The sequence below is a fragment of the Macaca mulatta genome, chromosome 15 (assembly GCF_049350105.2).
Source record: "Macaca mulatta isolate MMU2019108-1 chromosome 15, T2T-MMU8v2.0, whole genome shotgun sequence".
NCBI lineage: Eukaryota > Metazoa > Chordata > Mammalia > Primates > Cercopithecidae > Macaca > Macaca mulatta.
In genome coordinates this window covers 45,416,968-45,441,232 of record NC_133420.1, presented here as the reverse complement: position 1 = coordinate 45,441,232, position 24,265 = coordinate 45,416,968, and the positions used below count along the sequence as shown (strand labels likewise).

The 24,265-nt window shown below is 46.8% G+C and overlaps 1 protein-coding gene and 1 long non-coding RNA gene across 4 annotated transcripts; one reads left to right on the top strand and one right to left on the bottom strand.

Annotated features, from left to right (window-relative positions):
- Nucleotides 1-4,211: 4,211 nt before the first annotated feature.
- On the bottom strand, nucleotides 4,212-17,993 carry SLC46A2 (solute carrier family 46 member 2). Of its 3 annotated transcripts, XR_013405638.1 has the most exons (5): nucleotides 16,360-17,950; nucleotides 14,170-14,253; nucleotides 13,310-13,466; nucleotides 8,576-8,746; nucleotides 4,212-4,815 (listed from the first exon to the last, which is right to left on the bottom strand). XR_013405638.1 is itself a non-coding variant. In XM_015117058.3 (4 exons), the coding sequence occupies exons 1-4, from the start codon at nucleotides 17,486-17,488 to the stop codon at nucleotides 4,758-4,760; spliced, it is 1,428 nt and encodes a 475-aa protein (XP_014972544.3). In that variant the 5' UTR covers nucleotides 17,489-17,993; the 3' UTR covers nucleotides 4,212-4,757. The 3 variants fall into 3 exon arrangements, 2 of the variants coding, with proteins under 2 accessions (XP_014972544.3, XP_014972545.3); XM_015117058.3 differs by lacking the exon at nucleotides 8,576-8,746 and having other exon boundaries at nucleotides 16,360-17,993; XM_015117059.3 differs by lacking the exons at nucleotides 8,576-8,746; nucleotides 13,310-13,466.
- LOC106993640 (uncharacterized) lies at nucleotides 17,761-22,282 on the top strand. Its single transcript, XR_013405642.1, has 3 exons — nucleotides 17,761-18,087; nucleotides 19,577-19,713; nucleotides 21,016-22,282. It is a non-coding gene; the product is annotated as an uncharacterized LOC106993640 (long non-coding RNA).
- The last annotated feature ends 1,983 nt before the right edge of the window (nucleotides 22,283-24,265 follow it).

Here is a 24,265-nt window from a genome sequence, read left to right as displayed (position 1 = left end):
TCTTTACACATTATCAGTTTGCCTGTAAGAATTAAGACATACAGAGTGACAGGAGAAAATATATATAATTGAACTATTTGTATTCTTCTTCACTTCTTTATAGGCCCAAATTACCCTCAATTTACCCTCTTCTACATCTTCCACATCAGCACCAATCTGGGGAGATGAAGAAACTTCCTAATGTAGTAGCCATCATGATTGGCAGGCAGGCTGACAGCCAGCCGAGGTATTTACTACATGAAAGATTTCTGCATTATCCCATAGCAAAGCACAGCATTATATTCTGGGTCAGGGCCAGTTAAGTTGACCTGATGATGGTAATGCATTGAACTTGAGTGTACTTAAAATGGTTCTCAACTTGACTTACTGATAGCAGACATCATTAATCTAAGACTGCAGTGATACAAAATAAGGCAGCAAGGTGAGTAAGACGTGGATGGTGGATCAAATCTCAGCTTTTCCACTTACTAGCTATGTGGCTTTAGGCAAGTCACACTTGGCTGAACCTTTAGTACTATGATCTTTGAGATGAAAACAAGACTTCCATGTGGGGTTGTCGATAGGACTGGCAATATGGTATACAAAGCACTTAAATGTCAGGCAGGTTCTCACTGTGATAGCCCCTTTCTAAAGACTTCCTAATTTAAATATTAAGGCTACTAGGATATTATCCTTAAATATTAAGGATATGGCCAATTTAAATATTAAGGATAATCTTTCCTGTATGTTTTGCCAGTTTTTTTGTTTAATAGGATATTCCTTTTTCTTTTTTTCTTTTGCTTTGTCATGCAGGCTGGAGTGCAGTGGCATGATCTCAGCTCACTGCAACCTCTGCTTCCCGAGCTCAAGCAGTGACCCCACCTCAGTCTCCCAAGTAGCTGGGACTACAGGTGCGTGCCACCATACCCAGCTAATTTTTGTATTTTTCGCAGAGATGGGGTTTTGCCATGTTGCCCAGGCTGGTCTTGAACTCCTGAGCTCAAGTGATTCACTTGCCTTGGCCTCCCAAAGTGCTGGGGTTACAGGCATGAGCCACTGTGCCTGGCCCTGTTTTCTTTTTAAGAAGATGATGGAAATAGAATACTGCAGGACTGTGTCAGACTGAAGGCCTGGAGAATGGAGAGGAATAGACGCCAAAAGCCATGGCAAGAAGTGATAAAGGGAGGTGAAAATAGCTGATTTAAGAGACTCTTAGAGGGGAGGGGAATGGACCGGAGATGACTGGGAGATTGCCAGCCTGGGATTTGGAGGTGATGCCATTAGCTAAAATCAGAAGAGAAAGACAAAAGATGGAGACTGGGCGTGGTGGCTCATTCCTGTAATCCCAGCACTTTGGGAGTCCACAGCAGGAGATCACTTGAGCCCAAGAGTTCAAGACCAGCCTGAGCAACATAGACCCTGTCTCTACAAAAATTAAAAATCAAAAAAGATGGAATGAGTTTAGGTGGTGGGGTGTGAGAAGGAAAACTTGGTTTGGCTTTAGATTTGAGGAAATCCAGGTAGAGATGTTGACTTGGCTGTTGGAAATGAAGTTCTTGAGTCCATGGGAGTGGACTAGATTGCATGGGAAGAGAACCAAGGACAGGACCTTGGAGGTCTCAAGAATTAAGGATACAGGCGGGGCGCAATGGCTCATGCCTGTAATCCCAGCACTTTGGGAGGCCGAGGCAGGTGGATCACTTGAAGCCAGGAGTTTGAGACCAGCCTGGCCAATATGGCAAAACCCTGTCTCTACCAAAAATACAAAAATTAGCCAGACATGGTGGTGCGTGTTTGTAATCCCAGCTACTCAGGTGGCTGAGGCAGGAGAATCGCTTGAACTCGGGAGACGGAGGTTGCAGTGACCTGAGATCGTGCCACTGCATTCCAGCCTGGGCAACAGAGTAAGACTGTCTTAAAAAAAAAAAAAAAAAAAAAAAAAAATTAAGGATGCAGGGAGAGGAGGAGGACTCAGGGAAAATTCTTGAGAAAAAATCAGGCCCCATAGGTGAGAATGGTGATTCTTCAATGAGGACTTGTGAGACACCGATTGTTGAGCCCCAGTCCTAGAATTTGACTTGGGTGAGACCCCAGAATTTTCATTTCTAACCAGTTCCCAGGTGATGCTGCTGGTCCAAGAACCACTGGGTGAGAACATCTGTTAGAAGAAATGGTGACCCTGGGAAAGCTGACAAGGTTTGAAACTCCTACCCTGGTGACAGGTGGGGTTGAAAAGGAGCCAATACTTGGGTTTTGAGAGCTCAGCTCAGGTTAAAAAACACAAGTTTATAGCAGGGTCAATGTGGACAAGGAAGGACATTTCTCTAAGCAGTAAGAGGCTTCTCAGGAGTAGGGAGAATTGGATTCATTCAGGCTGAGCAGCTGGTCAGAGGCTGGAGTAGAAGGTAAGGAGTTGGGGAATGAGCATATTGATGAGTAAGGTTGGAGAGGTTGAACACGATCTTGACTTCAGCTTTCCCATCCTATCTGCTCTGCTCATATTGCCAGACTCTGGGAGAGGGGGTGCTACCTTTTTCCTAGTGGCCTGAGCCCCAAATCTGAGTCATTCTGGCCTCCATCTACCTCACCCTGTGGCATCCATCCATTAACCAACTCCTGTAGCCTCTAGCTCCCAAATATTTTTCCATATCTGTACTTTTCTCCATGTTTATAGCTTCTTACCCTACGTCTGCTATCATTTTTAATTTTATTATTTATTTATTTATTTATTTATTTATGTTTTTTTTTTAGAGACAGTCTTGCTGTCTCGCCCAGGGAGGGGTATAGTGTCCTAATCTTAGCTCACTGCAGCCTTGAACTCTTGGGCTCAAGCAATCCTGTCGTTTTAGCCTCCTGAGTAGGTGGGATTATAGGTGCACACCACCACACCCAGGTCATTTTAAATTTTTTTGTAGAGATGGGGTCTCACTATGTTGCTCAAGCTGGTGCTAAATTCCTGGCCTCAAGTGATCTTCCCAGCTTGGTCTCCCAGAGTGCTGGGATTATAGGCCTGAGCCACTAAGGCTGGGCAGTCAGTCTGCCATTATCCTTCACCTGTTTACTGCAAGGGCCTCGTAGCTCTTCTCCTTTCTTCAAGCTTGCTCACTCCTTCCACCAATTCATTGTCCTCAATGTTGCCAGGGAGCTGTTTCTAAGATGCAAATTTAAGCACTCCGTGTTCCTGCTTAACACCTTCCAACAGCTATCCCCATTTACTCTGAAGAGAAACATCTTTTTCTTTTGAAAGGATATTTTATGTTATTCCTCCTTACCACCCCAGTCTCATCTTACTGTCCTCCGTAATACTTGTCCCTCCATCTTTGCTCCCTTCACACTGAATTCCTAAACTTTTGATATATTTTCACCTTCAGGCCTTCCAGCATGGTGTTCCTTCCGCCTGGAATGTCCCCCAACATCTGGCCTTAGTAACTCCTACTTACCCTTCCAGCCTTATCATAGAAGTCACTTCTGGGATGCCCTCCCTGCTGTCCCGAATCTGGATTCTATGCTCCCTTATATTAGTGAGGTTGGAGAGGTTGAACGTGATCTTGAATTTCTTGAACTCATCTTTCCCCTCCCATCTGCTCTGCTCATGTTGCCTGACTCAGTGCAAGGGCACTAGCTCCTTCCCAGTGGAAGGAGACATCCCTGTCTGATGTTCTGTCTGCTTCGCCTGTTAGACAGTACTCTGCTAGAGCAGACAGTCACATGCTATTCTTTCTGTATCTCAGCACCTAGCATGGGGCCTGGACCTTATTAGATGTGTCACAGAGTTTTGTTCATTCCCTGCAAGAGGATTAGAGGTACAAACTCTGTGAGCCCAAATACCCTGAGATTTGAATGTATTCTCTAGCCTTGTGTCTTACCCTGTATAAGAACGTCAAGTCTGTAGTCATAGACAGAATCTGACCTGGGAAAGAATGATTCACACACTCATACAATGAATGTTGATTTTATTAGGTGAGTCTGCTTTTATAAATCCAAGTAAATGAGGTTATAAAAATGAGTACCTCAAATAAAACAGCTCTTAATGTATCTCCTCTTTCTTCACACCACCCACTTTGGGAAGCACTGTTGACTGGAAGTACTCAATTGAATATCCCATTGAAGAAAGCCTTGTGACATTTGCTTCTTAAAAGCAACAGTAATAACAAAACTACCCAGAAGACAAGGGTCTGAGCTCCATCCCCCTCCTGAGTGTTTGTAGCCAAGGAAGACTCAGGAAAGAAAGCTGGCTTTTTTCAAGGTTTTATTTTAATTTAAAAGACATTGTTCGTGCAAAACTGTTGATAGTTCTTACAAAACATTCCTTCCGCATTCCTCTCAGGCTGTGATAATGCACGCTTTGAGTTCTCCCATGGGACTTTCAGCACAGCATCCTAGTGACTAGTTAGCTATACCTTGGAGCCCTCAAGACAATCCCTTGAAGAAAAGGGGCAGGCTCGCTGTAGCTGGAGTCTGAAAGCCCTCACAGGGCCTGGGACTGCTGTATGCAGCCTGCCTATAACCCTTAAGTTCATGTTCTCCTGTCACAGAACCCAATCTCTGCCTAACAGGAGTATCTTAAAGCTAAGAACGTTTTTCCATCACCAGGAAAATGCTTTTCCCCATCCACCAGGGATCCCTGAGCCAAAGCAGGTCATACTGAGGCCAACTCTGCCTGGAACGTGGGTTTCTTAAGCAGTGGGTTGCTTTGGTCACCAGTTCCCCGGTCCCTTCTTTTGTCTTCTGGGGGTCTGGCCATGGCTGGTGTTTTCAGCTCCTGCAGGTAAGCATCTTCATTTCTCTGTGATGTCTCCATATGGTGACCATGGGACTTGTTTATAGGCCACGATGCTGTAAGAATTGACCATAGAGAGTTACAAGAGAACAGCTGGAATGGCGTAAACGTGAAACTGCCCTCACAGGGTTAATGAGAATTACAAGCCAGGCTTTAGGCAAAATCATAGGTAGGCATTGACCAAGGTGTGCTGGTACACTGTGACCCACTTCCCTGCAGCTGTTAGCTAAAAGGAGCATGTTTACCACTTGCTTCCCCATTGTTCCTTTAGATAGAATCTCTGGGGGCCAGGCATGGTGGCTCACACCTGTAATCCCAGGCAGTTTGGGAGGTTGAGGCAGGTAGCTCACCTGAAGTCAGGAGTTTGAGACCAGCCTGGCCAACCTCGTGAAACCCCGACTCTACTAAAAATGCAAAAATTAGCTGGGCATGGTGGCAGGTGCCTGTAATCCCAGCTACTCAGGATGCTGAGGCAGGAGAATCACTTGAACCTGGGAGGTGGAGTTTGCAGTGAGCCAAGATCACGCCATTTGCACTCCAGCCTGGGTGACAGACTGAGACTCTGTCTCAAAAAAAAAAAAAAAAAAAAAAAAAAAAAGAAAGAATCTCTGATACTGGACCTTTTTACTTTACTTAAGAATTGCTTAAGGTTTTTCAGATCCTGAATTCCAGCAGAATGGCTGGTCCTGAAGACCCTCACCAAGGAACCAATTCAGCACAGGAATGCCGTTTCTTCATCTCCCTGTCCCATGATTTCACCCCTCACTTCTTGACCAATCAGCGATCCCTACACTAGCCCATCACCCATCCAGACCCCTTGGAAGCCCATCCCCAAACCTCCCTGGGAGGTGGGTTTAGGGTTTCCTCCCATCTCCTTGTTTGGGTGCTGTATATCGTTAAACATTTTTTTTCTGCTGCAACTCCTGCTGTTTCAGAGTCTGTTACTGTGCAATGGGCAATTGAACTTGGTGGTCCTGTAACAAAGGTGTGCCTTTTTTCCCCCCCATCCATTAGACCATGTCTTTGTCACCGGTAGACTGAAATTTTTTATCCATTTATGGCATCAGAATGGTGCACTGAGTGGAGAGAGATTGTCTGAAGGAACTTCTCTTACTCCAGGTTCATTTCAGTCTTGCAAGCACTGAACTTCTCCATTTCCCATAACATTGCGAGCCCTTTGCATCCACATTTTTTTTTTCCTGGAATCCCTTTCCATCTCACTTCTGCCTGAGGATGAACTCCCTTCTATATCTCAAGATCAAGACTAAGCCTTTGCTAATTGCAAGCAGAATGAGCTGCCTCATCGGCTGTCTTTCCATAGCTCGTTTATCCATTACATTGTTTAAAATCATCTTAATAAATGGACACGCAGCAGTTAGGAGGTCTGAACTGAAGTCCTGGATCGGTGTGACTTAGGCATGTCCTTCAACCCCTGGCACCCTGGGCTTTCTCATCTGCTTGAGCTCCAGGATCTTCAGGTTCTAAGCTACAGCACAGCGCTTCTCGATGGATGAACAACACCTGGAGTTGCTAAAATGGGTTGCACGCTTAGATCCAAGCCTTTTAAGGGAAACTTTGTAGACACTTCCCAACACTCAGATTTCCCGCCTTCTATGAGTGCCAGTGCACTACTGGGAGGGGCACTGACCATACTTAAGACTCATTGTATTACAGGACTGGCAAGTGGAGAGTGAAGACTTGGAAGCAGCCAGCACAGGGCCACATGACCCTTGACCCCTGCTGTGGACCACTACAGCACAGCCACAAGGCGATGGCCAGCACTGACTTCATGGGTAACCCCAGGCAGCTCTGGGGCGTGGGCAGTCAGCAGTGCTGACTTATTAGTCAGTGTAAGTCAGCGCTGTGAGAGATGCCACACCCTCTGACAGGGCATGCATTCATTAAACAAATGCTTTTTGACTGCTTCTTATATGCTAGGATCTGTGCTGGACACAGAAGATACAGGGAGAGCCAAATAGCCATGGTCTCTGCCCTCAGGGAGACTTCAGTCTAGTGGGCAAACATATTAAACAGCTAACCATGAACTCATCATCATTGCATTCTACAAAAGAGAATATAGGAAGCTCTGGGAGCATGTCACAGAAGGATCTAATTTAGATTGAGAGGGGTTAGGAAAATTCTCTTTGAGAAAATGGTGTTTCAGTTAAGACCACAACTAGTTGGGTGGGAAAGAGGTGTGGATGGAGAAGGGAGAAGAGTGGGAGAAGAGGCGACTGTGGCTGAGGGTTGGGGAGGGTGGTCAATTGCAGGAATAGGAGGCGAGAAAGGGTGGCCAGGCCAGCTTATGCGGGGCTTTATTGCCCATAGTAAGATGTTCATGTTTTGTTTTTGTTTTTGTTTCTTTTTTGAGACAGAGTCTTGCTCTGTCACCCAGGCTGGAGCACAGTGGCATGATCTTTGCTTATTGCAGCCTCAACCTCCTGGGCTCAAGCAATCCTCCCGTATCAGCCTCCCAACTAGTTGGGACTACAGGCATGCACCACCATGCCCAGCTAATTTACTAATTTTTTGTAGAGTCAGGGTCTCACTATGTTGCCCAGGCTGGTCTCAAGCTTCTGAGCTCAAGCAATCCCCCCACCTCAGCCTCCCAAAGTGCTGGGATTATAGGTTTGAGCCACTGCACCCAGCCAAACATTTGGGTTTTATCCTAAGAGCAATGAAATCCAAGTACAGGGCTTTGAGCACGTGATGACATGACCTGATTCACACTTTAAGGACCTTGCTCTGGCCACCTGCTGGAGAGAGGATGGGAGTGGAGAACAAGAGTGGATGTATGGAGATGGTTCAGAGGCTAACTCAGTCATCCAGGTGCTCTGGATTAGGGGGTAGCAGTAGAGATAAAAAGAAAAGCGTAAGTTTGAGACATATTTTGGAGGTAGAATCAATGCATTAGGCCTGATTGATTGGAGGTGGGGGGAGATGAAGGCCAGGGTGGATGCTGGTGACCCTCAGGTTTCTACCCTTGGTGGGTGGTGCAGCCAATGAATGAGATCATGAGATTGGAAAGACGGGAACGTGAGCAGGTTTAGGAGGGTATCAAGAACCCTATTTTGGAAGTTTAAATGGTAATGTGAACTTTTGGAAGTACTTTAGGTTGCTTAGAAAATGTAAAGTGAGAAGACAGCCCAGAACAGAACCCCAAACAATTCCTACATGGGAGGTTTGTACAGAAGAAGCTATCAGATAAATGGGAGAAAAACAAGAATGAGGTGTTTTGAGATCCCATTTGTCAATTTTGGCTTTTGCTGCCGTTGCTTTTGGTGTTTTAGACATGAAGTCTTTGCCCATGCCTATGTCCTGAATGGTACTACCTAGGTTTTCCTCTAGGATTTTTATGGTATTAGGTCTAACATTTAAGTCTCTAATCCATCTTGAATTAATTTTCGTATAAGGAGTAAGGAAAGGATCCAGTTTCAGCTTTCTACTTATGGCTAGCCAATTTTCCCAGCACCATTTATTAAATAGGGAATCCTTTCCCCATTTCTTGTTTCTCTCAGGTCTGTCAAAGATCAGATGGCTGTAGATGTGTGGTATTATTTCTGAGGACTCTGTTCTGTTCCATTGGTCTATATCTCTGTTTTGGTACCAGTACCATGCTGTTTTGGTTACTGTAGCCTTGTAGTATAGTTTGAAGTCAGGTAGCGTGATGCCTCCAGCTTTGTTCTTTTGACTTAGGATTGTCTTGGAGATGCGGGCTCTTTTTTGGTTCCATATGAACTTTAAAGCAGTTTTTTCCAATTCTGTGAAGAAACTCATTGGTAGCTTGATGGGGATGGCATTGAATCTATAAATTACCTTGGGCAGTATGGCCATTTTCACAATATTGATTCTTCCTATCCATGAGCATGGTATGTTCTTCCATTTGTTTGTGTCCTCTTTTATTTCACTGAGCAGTGGTTTGTAGTTCTCCTTGAAGAGGTCCTTTACATCCCTTGTAAGTTGGATTCCTAGGTATTTTATGAGCTTCTGCACAGCAAAAGAAACTACCATCAGAGTGAACAGGCAACCTACAGAATGGGAGAAAATTTTTGCAATCTACTCATCTGACAAAGGGCTAATATCCAGAACCTACAAAGAACTCAAACAAATTTACAAGAAAAAAACAAACAACCCCATCAAAAAGTGGGCAAAGGATATGAACAGACATTTCTCAAAAGAAGACATTCATACAGCCAACAGACACATGAAAAAATGCTCATCATCACTGGCCATCAGAGAAATGCAAATCAAAACCACAATGAGATACCATCTCACACCAGTTAGAATGGCAATCATTAAAAAGTCAGGAAACAACAGGTGCTGGAGAGGATGTGGAGAAATAGGAACACTTTTACACTGTTGGTGGGATTGTAAACTAGTTCAACCATTATGGAAAACAGTATGGCGATTCCTCAAAGATCTAGAACTAGATGTACCATATGACCCAGCCATCCCATTACTGGGTATATACCCAAAGGATTATAAATTATGCTGCTATAAAGACACATGCACACGTATGTTTATTGCAGCACTATTCACAATAGCAAAGACTTGGAATCAACCCAAATGTCCATCAGTGACAGATTGGATTAAGAAAATGTGGCACCTATACACCATGGAATACTATGCAGCCATAAAAAAGGATGAGTTTGAGTCCTTTGTAGGGACTTGGATGCAGCTGGAATCCATCATTCTTAGCAAACTATCACAAGAACAGAAAACCAAACACCGCATGTTCTCACTCATAGGTGGGAACTGAACAATGAGATCACTCGGACTCAGGAAGGGGAACATCACACACAGGGGCCTATCATGGGGAGGGGGGAGGGGGGAGGGATTGCATTGGGAGTTATACCTGATGTAAATGACGAGTTGATGGGTGCAGCACAGCAACATGGCACAAGTATACATATGTAACAAACCTGCACGTTATGCACATGTACCCTACAACTTAAAGTATAATAATAATAAATAAATTAAAAAAAAAAAAAAAAATGAGGTGTTTTGAAAGCCATGTGACAAATATCTCCCGAGGAAAGAGTGATCAACAGCATTAGGGGCCGCCGAGAAATCATGTAAGATGAAGGTGGCAGCAGGTCGATGGATGCAACTAAAAAGTCATTAGTAGCTTTAGTGAGAGTAGCTCTGGTAGAGTTGAGCACGGGGAATCAACTGAGTCAGATTGGAGTGAGTAGGAAGTGAATGGGAGTTGGGGAGTGAGACAGCATATGTGCAGACCCGCCTTGGGAGAACTTGACTATGAAGAGAAGGAGAGAGGGGGGAAGAGCATATGTCAGCTCTGGTAGAAGAATTCAGGAGAGAGTGAAGCAGTGGAGTGAGCTTTCTCAGGAGGTCGGAGAGGCCGCACCCAATTACCAGGTGCAATGCATGCAGTGGATGGGAGAGACGGTCTGGCTTCCTTCAAATCCTGTCTCTGCCACTTCCTAGCTCTGTACCCTTTGGCAAGTTATTTAATACCTTGGAGCCTGTTTGCTCACCTGCAAAATAGGGATAATAATAGTAATTACCACAAAGGATTGCTTGGGAAGATTAGTTTAAAAATATGAAATAAAGTAGTGCCTGGCACTTAGGGCTATTTAACAGTTTGCTGTTAAAAAAGCAAACTTAAAAAAAGAAGATGGATGCAAATGAACATATGACTGTGGATTGGAGAAGATCAGGATATTCTGTTGTGATCATTTGGCTTTTTTTTTTTTTTTTTTTGAGACAGAGTCTAGCACCGTTACCCAGGCTAGAGTGCAGTGGTGTGATCTCAGCTCACTGCAACCTCTGCCTCCTGCGTTCAAGCGATGCGATTCTCCCACCTCAGCCTCCCCAGTAGCTGGGACTATAGGCGCACGCTGTCATGCCCAGTTAATTTTTGTATTTTCAGTAGAGATGGGGTTTCACTATGTTGGCCAGGCTTGTATCGAACTCCCAACCTTGTGATCCACCCGCCTCGGCCTCCCAAAGTGCTGGGATTACAGGCGTGAGCCATTGTGCCCAGGCTGGCTTCTGTTTTCTCTATGAAGAATGAGGCATTAGTTAAGTTCATGTATATTGGAGGGCATGAGGGGAGAGGTTTGTAAATAAGCAGAACCTCACAGTTGTTGCCTCAGCATCTCCCTATTACATCTAAAGAGCAAACAGGAGAGGGCAACTTCTTACGGTGGCATGAAATCGGCTCACTTTGGCACCAGGAAGGGGTGCAGCCACAGCCCCCTGGGATTGCAGACAGGCTGGGATCTCTCCTGGCATCGAGGAAGAGGATGCTGATTGTGATCCAGTCCAGCCTCTGCTCTCTGAGTCCTCCTCTGCTCTGGCATGCCTGCCTGGGTTTTTATGTCATTGGAATGCAGCTTTTCTTCCTGTGGTTCGAAAGCTTTACTGGTCTTTCCTGTTGCTGTCCTTGAAGATTGATGGTACAGGCTTGGCCTCTCCTAGCTATGAAACTTTTTCAGGATCTCATTTCTTTAGTGACTTTGCGGAAGGGAAAGTAATGGAACCACTCCCTTTACACCAGAGATTCTCAGTCTTGGTTGTACATTTGAATCACCGGGAGAGCTTTTAAAATTTCCTATGCCCAGGCTGCACCGCAGATTAATTGAGTCAGAATCTCTGGTGGGTGGGATCCTGATAGCAGTCAATTAAAACCTGGCTTTGTTTGCACATGTCTCTCTATTGCTAAATGTCTACAACAGAGGGAAGCAGTGTGCATAAGTGCCTTATGTGCATAAGCACTCAATCTTACTTGTATTTTCCCATTACTTCCATTTGTCTCTTGATGTCTTTATGACACACATGAACTAGTAACACTCATTTCCTTTTGTTGATTTTTGGGTTTTGTTTAGGTTAAAGAGACTACATTAACCAACTGCCCATAAAATTGGACTGGATCATTTTCAAGCGGGCAAAAACTACTCATCGTTTACTCGTTTGGCCGCAGGCTGGGACTCCTGAGAAGTTTGCACTGCATGGTAGCTCTAGCTAAAATCCAACCCATTCAGCCAGGACTCATACGAAAACAGGAATACATGAAAAGTCCTTAGGGTTGGACAGTTCGAAGACAGAGCTGGCTCAGTTTGCACCTTAGGAATGAGACCTGGTCATGCCCGCTGATCCATAAATTCTCTCAGCTATTTGGTCTTCCTATCTTATTTTTCTTAATTATGAAATAATGCAAAGAGCCCTAATGATTGATGGCTCCTGTCCTAGGAAGCTCAACTTTCCATTCAGGCTGAGATTTGCAATATGATGTGATGTGAGAATTCCAAAAGGGCTTTATCACTGTCCCCTTGAACCTGCCTTCCTTTATTTTCTACTCTGCTGCCTATTATACCACCATTACTGATGTGTAGAGTCCTCATGTGCTACTAGGCAGGTCCCTTGAAAATGCACATCTATATCAAATCCTTGTGCCTTACTGTGGATACATTTATTCTGTGGATATATATATATATCTCCACAGGAATATATATACGTATATATAAATCTCCCCACAGTATTCCTTTCTCATGTAGCAGCAGTGGTAGGAGCATGAGAGAACCTCACTTCAAAGGAAGTGGTAAAAGGGCCTAACAGTCTAAAGAGAACAGTGCTGTCCCATATGGGAACCTCAACCCACATGTGGTTACTGAATACTGAAATGTGACTTGTCCAAATCGAGATGTACCATAAGCATAAAATACATACTAGATTTCAAAGAGTTCGTGTAAAAAAGAAGTGAAATATCTCACTGACACATTTTGTAAATGGATTAGATGTGGAGATGATATTTTGCATGTCAAATATGTTATTAATATTAACATTAATTTCACCTGTCACTTTTCTCTTTTTAAAATGTGGCTACTAGGAAACTGAAAATCACACATATGGCTTGCATTTGTGGCTGCTTCTGTATTTCTGTGGGACAGGGCTGGTTGAAGACAGAACTATTCCAAGCTGTCTTTCCATTTTGTTGATGACCTAGGCTAGTGGTCTCCATAGGACCAGACGTCCTCCTGCCTCTTATCTCCAACACTTGAGTGCTCTGATATTACAAATGAGACAATTCCCCCAGGGAAGTCAAGGGAAGGCCCTGTCTGGAGCTCACACAGTCCAGTCCAGTGGCCAGGAGATTTCAGTGGCACTGAGCACAGAGCCCTGTGAGGGCATGGGGAAGAAACTGTGCTCTGAAATGAGGTCTGATGACTTTCACCTAAAGGCAGCTGAACAAAAGAGGTCTGATGGTTCATGAAGGTTTCCAATCACAGCCTCTAATTATAAGGAAGTATATGGGACTCGTATAAGTAGTCATTACAAAACTGCCAAAGAGTGAGCCAGTGCCTAATGACCCTGTTTCTTACTTGTGATTTTGAGGAATTCCCAAATGGCCAGATTTTTAGTGTGGGAAACAGGAGGACTTTTTCTTTGTGCGAGAGCCTACTCAGGACCCACTGCATAAATGCTGAAAATAAATAATGCGGTGATGGTGGGCTGGAGAAGGTCCAAGATTCCTTGACCTCAGCATCAGGGTCCCAGCCCAAGCAGCAGACGCTGCTCCCATCCTACCTAATTGGGATGATGGCCAGGAAGGAGAGAAAGGAGGAGAGAGCAAAGCAGGAGCCCACAAACATGTCCATGGTGAGCTGATAGATCTTGTTGTACAAGGTCGATGTCACCACGCCAGTCAGAGCCAAGGACAGCTGCAGTATGACAAACACCTTTCCTGTGGAAGGGACAGAGGTTACTCAGGAATGCCTTGCTGTGCCTGCCTCACTCTCCATTAGCTGAGTCTCTGGAGAGCTCTTAGGGGACCCTTCCTTCTTACTCTCTCTCTCTCTCTTTTTAGAGACAGTCTCACTCTGTTGCCCAGGCTGGCGTGCAGTGCCACAATCCTGGCTCACTTCAGCCTTGAACTCCTGGGCTCAGGCAATCCTCCTGCCTCAACCTCCCGAGTAGCTGGGACTACAGGCGTTTGCCACCATGCCCGGCTAATTTTAAAATCTTTTTTGTAGAGATGGGGTCTCACTATGTTGCCCAGGCTGGTCTTGACCTCCCAGCCTCTAGCGATCCTCTCACCTCGACCTCCCAAAGCACTGGGATTACAGGCATTGAGCCACTGCACCTGGCCCCTTCTCAGTCTGTGTGTGGCTCAATTCGCTAGGAATCCTGCCTCTATCTAGTTGAATCTTCCCAAGGCCTGTGGATGATAGAATCCTTCTTTGTGGCTTTTCAGTGACTGACTTTCTAAGTCACTCCCATACCCCCGTCTCCACTCTCTGTGCCCTGGATGGAAACCAGTGTTTCCAGTGTCTTCAAAGATGCTTCTGGAACTGCCTCAAGTGCCTTCTACAGGTCTGTGCCTCATGCTTCGCAGCTCTGAAACAGCCCGGGCAGAAGATTCCAGAGAGATTCCTTTCACTACTCACCATAAGAGGAGCCCTTTATGAGTTTGGACATAGCTGATCGGATGGTTGTGACGGGGATGAGAGCAAACAGCATGACGGCTCGAGCTGAAAAAGATCACACAGGAACACTCCTTGCTGTAGCCCAGCCTGGGCCAAGGAGGAAATTAGCAAAAGCCTCTCTTAGAACCCCCATCTCCCCACAATCCGAATGTGGCTTGACCTGGAAGAAGTCATTTCTCTGCTGGCACACTAGCACCCTCCCTTGACCAGTCTGTGACCCTCTGAGCTCTGATGCTGCTGTGTGTGCCGCATATCAGTCTACAAGGTGGCCGGGCACAGTCGACATGGTGACAGATGGTGAAATGTATCTTTACTGGTGGAATTAAGTGATCACTAGGGAAGTGGAACTGGTGCCACCAAAGGGACACAAGGCCCCTTTCCTTGTTTCTCCAGGAGAGAAGTGTCTGTCCTTGACATTAGTGAACATCTCTGAGAGATGGTCCCAGGAGCTTTGGCAAATTGCCTTCAGCAATGTGTCCCATGAACGCACCCACTGCATAGCTCTCAAGCTCTATTGATTATCCAGATGCAATGTGTGTGTGTGTGTGTGTGTGTGCGCGCGTGTGAGAGAGAGAGAGAGAATGTGAGAAAGAGACAGATACAGACAGACGGCCAGGCGCAGTGGCTCACGCCTGTAATCCTAGCACTCTGGGAGGCCGAGGCGGGTGGACCATCTGAGGTCAGGAGTTTGAGACCAGCCCGAACAATATGGTGAAACCCTGTCTCTACCAAAAAGACAAAATTAGCCAGGCATGGTGGTGCATGCCTGTAATCCCAGCTACTCAGGAGGCTGAGGCAGGGGAATCGCTTGAACCCAGGAGGTGGAAGTTGCATTGAGCCGAGATTGCACCATCGTACTCCAACCTGGGCAACAAGAGTGAAACTCCATCTCAAAAACAAAACAAAACAAAACGAAACAAAAACACAAAGAGAAACAGAGAGAGAGAGGTGGTGGGCAAAAGGGGAAGGGGATACTCTGTCCTATGCTGTTTAATTGAGAACTGACCAGAGGTTAGCTTACCATTTTGTTAGGTGTTTCTAAGATGTGTGACCTGCCTGGGTCAAGAGCCAGCCTCAGATAACTGTCTGAAGTTGTTTTTCTGATATGATAGCCACTAGCCCCATATAACTATTTAAATTAAATAAAATAACATAAAATTTAAAAATCTGTTCTTTAGTTGCACTAGCTACATTTCAACTGCTCAATAGCTACATGGAGCCAGTGGCTTCTTTATTGGACAGAATGGATAGCAACTATTTCCATCATTCTAGAAAGTTCTATTGGAGCATTCATCTTGAGCTTTCTGCTTATAGTTGTCTACCTGTGTCCTCAGATGGAAACTTAATGCTGCTTCCTTGGGGAATTTATTACACTGGTTGTGGAAGGCATTTATCGAGTAATTTTACGCATTTTTAAAAAGCCCTTGCTTGACTCCAAATGATTTTAATTAAGGCATCTTTTCAGTAGAATTACTTGAAATTCCACCCATCCACCTTTTTTTGTTTGTTTTGTTTTTGAGACAGAGTCTCGCTCTATTACCCAGGCTAGCGTGCAGTGGCACAATCTCGGCTCACTACAACCTCTGCATCTTGGGTTCAAGTGATTCTTGTGCCTCAGCCTCCTGAGTAGCTAGGATTACAGGTGTACACCACCACACCTGGCTAATTTTTATATTTTTGGTAGAGATAGGGTTTTGCCATAATGGCTAGGCTGGTCTTGAACTCCTGGCCTCAAGTGATCCTCCCACCTCCAGCCCAAATTGCTGGGATTACAGACCTCTGTGCTCCACCTTTGAAATTCCATCCCTTTAAAATGGAAAGGGGGGGTGGAGGAAGAAACCCAACTCCATCTCCTCTGTTGACTGCCATCCTGAATCCTCCCCTACTGACTCCAGGTACCACTGACCACACCTCCTTGACTGCCCAGAACCATGAACACCACTCTGGTAACATTTCATTCTCAATATAGATAATTAACAATATATTACAGATAAACTCAGGGGCATATAATCTTGTGTCCCTTGTGCCTCCTGGGTAGCAGGTTCAATCCCTGGTGCTGAGCTAGGCCACCCAGACCATGGCATCCCTGGTGTCAGCCGCATTATGCAGAGGGTCAGCAATGTCCTGCCTCCCCAAGAATGATAGACTCACCAATATAGAACATGTATGTCTCTTTCACAAAAGCCAAAAGGAGGGCTCCTGACCCAAAGGACACCATCCCAATCATGATCATGGTGGTGTCCCGGAAGCAGCGGGAGAAGACCAGGACACCCAGGAAGCTGGTGATGAAGATGGTGTACCCTGAAGCCATACCATAGCCCACCTGCACTTGGTTCCAACTGAGAGGCTCCCTCAGCACAAAAAGAGGGATCACGTCCACTGTGCCCACCACCGCCAGGTCATATATGATAGCACCCACAAAGAGCAGGGCAATGGTGGTTTTATGGGGTTTTGCTTTTCCAGGAGATGGAGGGTGACCCACTGCACACTGTTTGTCCAACTGATCAGGATCCAGGGTGCGGTATGTGCCTACTGTGCCAGACGCGGTATCCGCGGGGGGGAGCTCCTGGCTGGGTTTGGCCACCGACTCGGGGACCTTTAGCACCAAAAGGCTGTAGAGCAGAGCAAACGAGGCACAGCTCACGCTGCAGGCCGTCAGTATCAGGCTCTGCCCAGAGTGCCCAGCCATCTGCTTGAAGAGATGCCCGGAAGCCATGCTGCCGCAGAACCCCGCCAAGCCCAGGATCAGGTCAATAAGGATGAGGCGCAAGGATCGGCGGCCCTCGGAGGAGCCCAGCGATCCCAGCGCCATGACCCCGGACCAGAAGGCGGAGAAGCCGCCGAACAGCCCGTTCAGCGCCGCCGCCCCGTACAGCACCTCCACTGGCCAGTCCAGCAACACCTTGAGCAGCAGCCCGAGGCGGGAGAGCAGGAAGCCCAGCAGCGACATGCAGATGGAGATCTTGCGGTGGTAGCGGTCGCTGAGCCATCCCAGCCCGTAGGCGAACAGCAGGGGCGACAGGCCCGCCACGAGGTTGTAGATGATGTAGAAATTGGAGATGGCTCTCTGCTGTTGGTCCTCTAGAGCCCCCCGGGGCGACGGGCTGGCGCTGTGGTTGGAGGAGCCTCCGGTTCCGTAGGACGCCTTCACCACGAGGAGTAGCCCCGCGTCGTACAGGGAGGCAGCCATCTGGGACGAGGCCACCACGGGCTCAACCCAGGTCCTCGGGTGGAAGCGAGGCAGGTGGCCCCTCAACGGGCAGGTGACCTCGGGGCTCATGTGACCTCTCTGATGGGGGATCGAGGGGCTTTCTGGTTGCAGTGACAAGGAGATACTCCCAAATTCGGCTGCTACGGCGGCGGCTCAGGGTTCAGTCCCGGAGCGCGAGTGTGTGCCGTGAGCCGGGGTGCGCGCGGGAGAGTGGCGAGCGGAGCCAGGGCACGCCCCGCTTGTGACAGCAGCCAGCCCAGCAGCCGAGTGACCTCCCAAGTGACGCCTCCTCAGGCCAGAAGAGGCCTCGTTCCGCCCCGCCCTCGCCACCTCAGGAGGAGTAGGGCTGGCGACAGTCCAGGGAAGCCAGGCGCGGGGGAGCGCACAGCGAGTGTCGGCTCCTGGTGCCAGCACCCCCAGGGCCGCCGGGTCACGCTGCTCCTGTGAGCGCGGCCGCCTGACGGGGCCGAATTTCCCCACAACCAGGCGTGCCCGGACCTCCCGCGGATCGCTGGGGACCCCGCACCACCAGGGCAGGGGCGGAGACCCAGCTGGAAGCAAGCTCCCCCGGACTGGCTCAGGGAGCGTTTCCAAATTCTCCCATCCCAGGAAGGCGGGTTTCCGTGAGGAGTGCGACGCCTAGGACTCTGCCTAGGATAAGTACCGGGGTGTGAAGTTTTATTTATAGATTTAATGCAACAGGGACCCATGTGCTATAGGCAGCTGGGTAGCACTTTGAGAGAAGTAAAAACTTGGGAGCCGCTAGGCCCAGGCTCTTCTCCAAGCCAAAGGCCTCTTAGAGAAGAGCCCTGCTTGGTACACCTGCATTGGTGGGCCTGGTGCATGGGCCATGTCCGAAAGGCTCCTGCCTCAAACCGCAGGGCCAAGGGAGAGATGGCAAGATCCTGCCAGCCCTAGATGTCCCCCTAGATGATAAAACTGGACTCTTGGGCAGGGGCTTGAGCCCCCTGGAAGGGGCAGAGTCACCAGGGTCCTCTTTATCCGAAGAGTGCCCAGGTCCCTTTCTGCTTCTTAGTAGTCACTCTTCTGTCTGTGGGCTCACTCCCCTGGGCTGGGCTGAGACTTCCACTTCCCAGGTGGCCTCGCTTCCTGTTTCGGTACATACTTCTGCAAAGAGAACCAGGGTGATGGATGGTGCAGGGGCCAAAATGTACCACGGAGCATGACCTGTTCCATGGTCAACCCCAGGGATGGAGACTCAAAGCACACAGGCTTCCTGCTCCTCTACCCACAACCCAGCATAGCTACAGCAGCGTGGATAATCAGGAACCCAAAGACATGAAAGGGAGACGCAGGTCTGCAGGGAGAGCTTAAAACGCCACGTGGATAATATACTCATGTAGGGAGGAGGGACTGGATTCCAAATGATTTAGCGTAGCTATATGCTCTTTTGGTAGTGTTTAGGTGGGCTATAATCTCCTTCCCTGCTACCCTCAACCTCCAGCATGGCCCAGCCTCCTCGTGTCTAGGCCGGAACAACTCTGACTTCTGCAAATAGAAAGACACACCTAGTCTTGCCCTTCAATATGTGCCCTGTGGATCCGGCCCAGCAGCCCATTTCCTTCTTCCTCCCCCTCACCTAGGGCCACCTTAGGAGATACTGAGTTCACCCAACCCAAGCCTGGCTCTCCCACTCCATTCTTAATTTTTCCAGAGGCTACAGCAAACAGTCCTAACACCTTGATCTTATGAGAGGTGGAGACTCCAGAGGATGAGTGGGTTATGGGGCCAGGTGGTATGCAGCAATCAAATATGGCCATGAGAACAACCTGAGCCAGATGGACCACTCTGGCCACTTGATCAAGGAGTCTGTCCATTCTAGAGCTCTAGACTGTAGGGACCAGCCCTTGTCATCTCTGGGAGGATCTGTGGTATTTCAGTTCTTCCCATCGTCTTGGGAAACCAGGGACATTGGAAGGGTCTCTGAGAGATTCACATCAGATCTAGGACAGATCTAGTGGGAGCTGGGTGAGATTATCCTCTGCCAGCCAGCCCTAGGACTCCCCAGGCTTCTGAGTTCTCTGGCCTGGAAATGAACTAGACACAGGGTAGTTAGTGTCTCTCCCAGTTTAGGCTACTGTGGGTTGGATTATATTCTCATCATGTCCCCACTTCTCGCTCCATCTCTGAATGCAGGCCCCAGGTGAGCTAACACCTGATTATCCTCTGCAGCCCAGGCGAGCTAACAGCTGATTATCCTCTGCAGCCCAGGCTACCAGCAAGTGGAGCCCTGACCTTGCCACTCCGAGATAGAATCTAGTCTCCAGCACAAGGTTGGCTTCATTAAAGTGCAAAGACTAAATCTCTGATGTTTAGATTGATAAAATCACACTATTCCAGAAGAAAGAAACTAAAAAAAAAGTAGCAGCTGATATTTATTGAGCCCTTATTATGTACTAAGCATTTTACATAAGTGAATTTAATCCTCCCAAGAAGTCTGTGAGCTGATCTACCACCCCATTTTTATAGACCGAGAAACTGAAAACAGAGAGGTTAAGCAATTTGCACAAGATCACAAGGCCAGTAAATCAGGAAACTAGTATTTGGCATCAGACAGTCTTTGCAAGCCTACAGCTATGGGGAAAATACAGTTGCCAGATAATTTTCTTTGAGGATGTCCTCTTAACCCACATAGGAATGTGGAGAGGAGTAGAAACAACACAATCATGTTGTGATTATTGTTGATCAACAATGTATTGCATAAAGAGAGAGGAACAAGAGTGGATAGATTACCTGTTGAACCTATATCCCAGGCACTACACTCAGGCAAGGAATACTCTTGGCTACTTAAAAAAATTCATGGCCCCCAAATTCATCTTAGAAAGGAACAGTCTTTGAAAAACACCTTTGGTCAGTGTTAGAGAGTGAAATCCTCAGGTCTGAGGATTCCAGCTGTGGAGGAGGTTCCAGAGAGGGGGCGGAACGTTTCGGCATGAGTCAAGGAGAGGGAAGGGTGAGAGAGAGAACCGAGGAGGGAGAGGAGAGGGGAAAGAAGTTCAGGGAGGAAGTAAGATCAGTGGGTACTGGTGAGAAGAGTCAGGACAAGAACTCTTGGTGTCAGGGTGGTCTGAAGGAATTTTTGAAGAATAGGAATGTCTAGTGTGGATTTTAAACATCTTGCTGTATCATGTCCATGTGAATCCTTCCTGTGACCTCCTTTTACTTCTCAGTTCTTAATTTCTTTTTCTTTTTCTTTTTTGAGACAGGGTCTTGCTTCTGTTGCTCAGGCTGGAGTGCAGTGTTGTGATCAAAGCTCACTAGAAACTCATATTCCTGGGCTCAGCCAATCCTCCTGCTCCAGCCTCCCAAGTAACTGGGGCTACAGGCATGCACCACTGCACCCAGTTAATTTTAATTTTAATTTTTTTCTGGTAAAAACAGCATCTCACTATGTTGCCCAGGTTTCTCAGATTGGTCTCAAACCCTTGGCTTCAAGCAATCCTCTCACCTCAGCCTCCCAAAGTGCTGGCATTACAGGTGTAAATCACTGCATCTGGCCTTCCTGAGTTCTTTAGAAAAGTTTATTCATAAATGTTTTGTGCAAGTGACTTTTTTTTGGCTTTTTATTTTGGTAGAAACTGCTAAAGAAGCTATGATTCATCTCCGGATTGACATAATGCTGAGCAGAGACCACAAGGGAGGAAAAGGAAGCCATGAGAACGCAAATCTCCCAAGGATTCACTGAAATCTGGAATAGGCTTTGGACTTTCACAGGCTACGAGATTGGGGAGTTAAGCCATCTGACTCAGATCTTGAGGGGCAGAGAGACCCTTCAGCTGATGTGCAGACTACACTGATGGGGAAGGCCAAGGCAGGAGGATCGCCTGAAGCCAGCAGTTTTGAGACCAGCTTAGGCAGCCTGGGCAACGCAGTGAGACCCTGCCTCTACAGAAAAAACTAAAAAATTAGCTGGGCATAGTGATACATACCTGTAGTCCCAGGTATTTGGGAGGCTGGAGTGGAAGGAAAACTTGAGCCTGGGAGTTTGAGGCTCCAATGAGCTGTGATCGCACCACTTCACTCCAGTCTGGGCAACAGAGAGAGACCCTGTCTCTCTTTATTGTTAATATTTCAGGGGCTGTGGTAAGCCTTTCCTTAAAAAATTGGGAGCAAGGAAAATAAGATACCCCCTAAAGCACAAATATATAGTAAAAAAAAGTAAAGAAGTACAAACTCACTCAAGAAGACAGAGACAAATCTTGTCAGTGACCACCAAGGACTTTCTTTCAAGTGTTTCCCAATGACTGTCCCATCACTACATGCAAGATGTTGCCCAAGTCTCTTTGCCTGACCTTGAGCAACTTTCTAATTGTGGTTTTACTTCCCAATTATAGCTGCAAACAGAGAGAAAATGTGCTAGTTACTTTGATTCTCCAAATAATTTCCCCTGATAAACTAATAAATTAGCATTCTAGTTTATCTATCTGCCTTTCTGGGTCTGTATCTGGGAAATGGCTTCCCTCCCCGTGTACTGATGAAATGAAGTATATTACGGTTAGACGGAGAGTCAGGCCCTGTCCATAGTAAATTCACCAAAATAATGACTGCCATCCATGGATGTTCTTGGAATATTGTTTCATTGGCCTTTTCCCTCAGAGGCGGCACCCTAACATTGCCCAGTTTTATAGAAACTTTGACTTAGCGTAGCTAAATCACTTGCACAAGGTCACATAGAGCCAGGTACTTAGGGTTGTGTGACTTCAGAGTCTATCTGTTTTCAAAGTGCTTCATTTCCGAGGTAATTGAGTAGAAGAGGTGCATTTTAAGAAGGTGTTTGGTTGTTGAATGTTTCCCAGCAAATATTGTGAGCCTATATTTCTATCTAAGATATTTTCAAACTCAGTGGTTCGTTTGTTCATTTATTCATTCATCATCTATCCATCCACCCATTCACCTGCCCGTCATTCATCCATCTACCCACACATCTATCCATCCATCCACTCGCCCACCATCCATCCATCTATCTACCCATCCATCCATCCATCCACCTACCCGTCATTCATCCATCCATCTACCAATTCACCCTTCTACCCATCCATCCATCCACCCACCCACCCCTCATCCATCTGTCTATCCATCCACCCACCCATCATCCATCCATCTATCCACCCACCCATCATCTACCCATCGTCCATCTATCCATTAACCCACCCATCATCCACCCATCCATCCATCCACCCACCCGTCATTCATCCATCCATCCATCTACCCATTCACCTTTCTACCCATCCATCCATCCACCCACCCACCCGTCATCCATCTGTCTATCCATCCACCAACTCATTATTCATCCATCCATCTATCTACCCATCATCCATCCACCCACCCATCATTCATCCATCTATCCATCTACCCATTCGCCCTTCTACCCATCCATCCATCCACCCACCCATCATTCATCCATCCATCCATCCATCTACCCATTCACCCATCTACCCATCCATCCATCCTCCCACCCACCCACCCATTATCCATCCATCCTCCCCCACCCATCATCCATCCATCTACCCATCCATCATCCACCCATCCATCCATCCACCCACACATCATCCATCCATCTACCCATTCACCCTTCTACCCATCCATCCATCCACCCACCTACCCACCCATCATCCATCTGTCTAGTCATCCACCAACCCATTATTCATCCATCCATCCACCCACCCAGTATCCATCTACCCATCCACCCACCCATCAGCCATCCATCCACCCATCCACCCACCAATCATCCAGATCTATCCATTAACCCACCCATCATCCACCCATCCATCCATCCACCCACCCATCATCCATCCATCTACCCACCAACTCACCCATCATCCATCCATCTGTCCACCACCCACACATCATCCATCCATCCAATCAGCCATCCACCAGCCTATCACACATCCATCCATCCATCCATCCACCCATTCATCCATCCATCCATCCATCCATCCATCCATCCATCCACCCACCCACCCATCATCCATCCAATCCATCATCCATCCATCCATCCCTTTGTCAATCATTAAGCATTTATTGAGTATCAGGCCCACCAGTAGGTACCAGGGATGCAAATTCCTTTGCCCTTAAGGATCTTTTAGTCTGAAGAGTTATCAAAAGTCACTCGTGTTAACACTATATGCTGAAGTCACTGACGCCAGGCCATGTCTCCTCTTTTGTTAAGGAATTTCTCTCCACCCCAGGCTCTGCTGTCAACCTGAATGACCTTACTAGCCTATGTTTTTTGTGTGGTTTCCCTTCCCTACAAAGGAAATGACTCTAATGCAAATCAGGATGCAGATAGAAGAAACTTTGGTTTTCTTTTCTTTTTTTTCAATTTCTTACTCTCCTTTTAAACCTTATCCAAGTGGGCTCAAAAGTCTTACCAAAATCCTGCTCTACAAGGTGTTAATGAGGTATAGTGTGTGGTATATGGTATGTGCAAGAGCAGTTTTTTTTCTGTTTTGTCTGTGGGGTCTTTGTCCACATTTCATACTGTTTTTAAAGCGTTCTGAAATGAATTAAACTTAACTATTTTTGTGGCATAAGTTTTGATACCAGCCCTTTTCTTTAAAGAAAGCATTATGTTGTGAGAACATTGGGATTTTCCTTTTCTTTTCTTCTTCTTCTTCTTCTTCTTCTTCTTCTTCTTCTTCTTCTTCTTCTTCTTCTTCTTCTTCTTCTTCTTCTTTTTTTTTTTTTTTTTTTTGAGATAAAGTCTTGCTTTGTCGCCCAGGCTGGAGTGCAGTGGCATGATCATGGCTCACTGCTGCAACCTTGATCTCCCAGGCTCAAGCAATCCTCCCACCTCAGCCTCTCGAGTAACTAGGACCACAGAGC

What these genes read in the sequence shown, in the direction of transcription:
- SLC46A2 (XM_015117058.3), bottom strand. Translation starts at nt 17,488, where the DNA reads ATGAGCCCCGAGGTCACCTGCCCGTTGAGGGGCCACCTGCCTCGCTTC. An exon ending in GACATACATGTTCTATATTG is followed by an intron (nt 14,254 to 16,359) that starts GTGAGTCTATCA and finishes GATCTTTTTCAG; the next exon opens with CTCGAGCCGTCATGCTGTTT. An exon ending in CATAAAGGGCTCCTCTTATG is followed by an intron (nt 13,467 to 14,169) that starts GTGAGTAGTGAA and finishes TCCCTTCCACAG; the next exon opens with GAAAGGTGTTTGTCATACTG.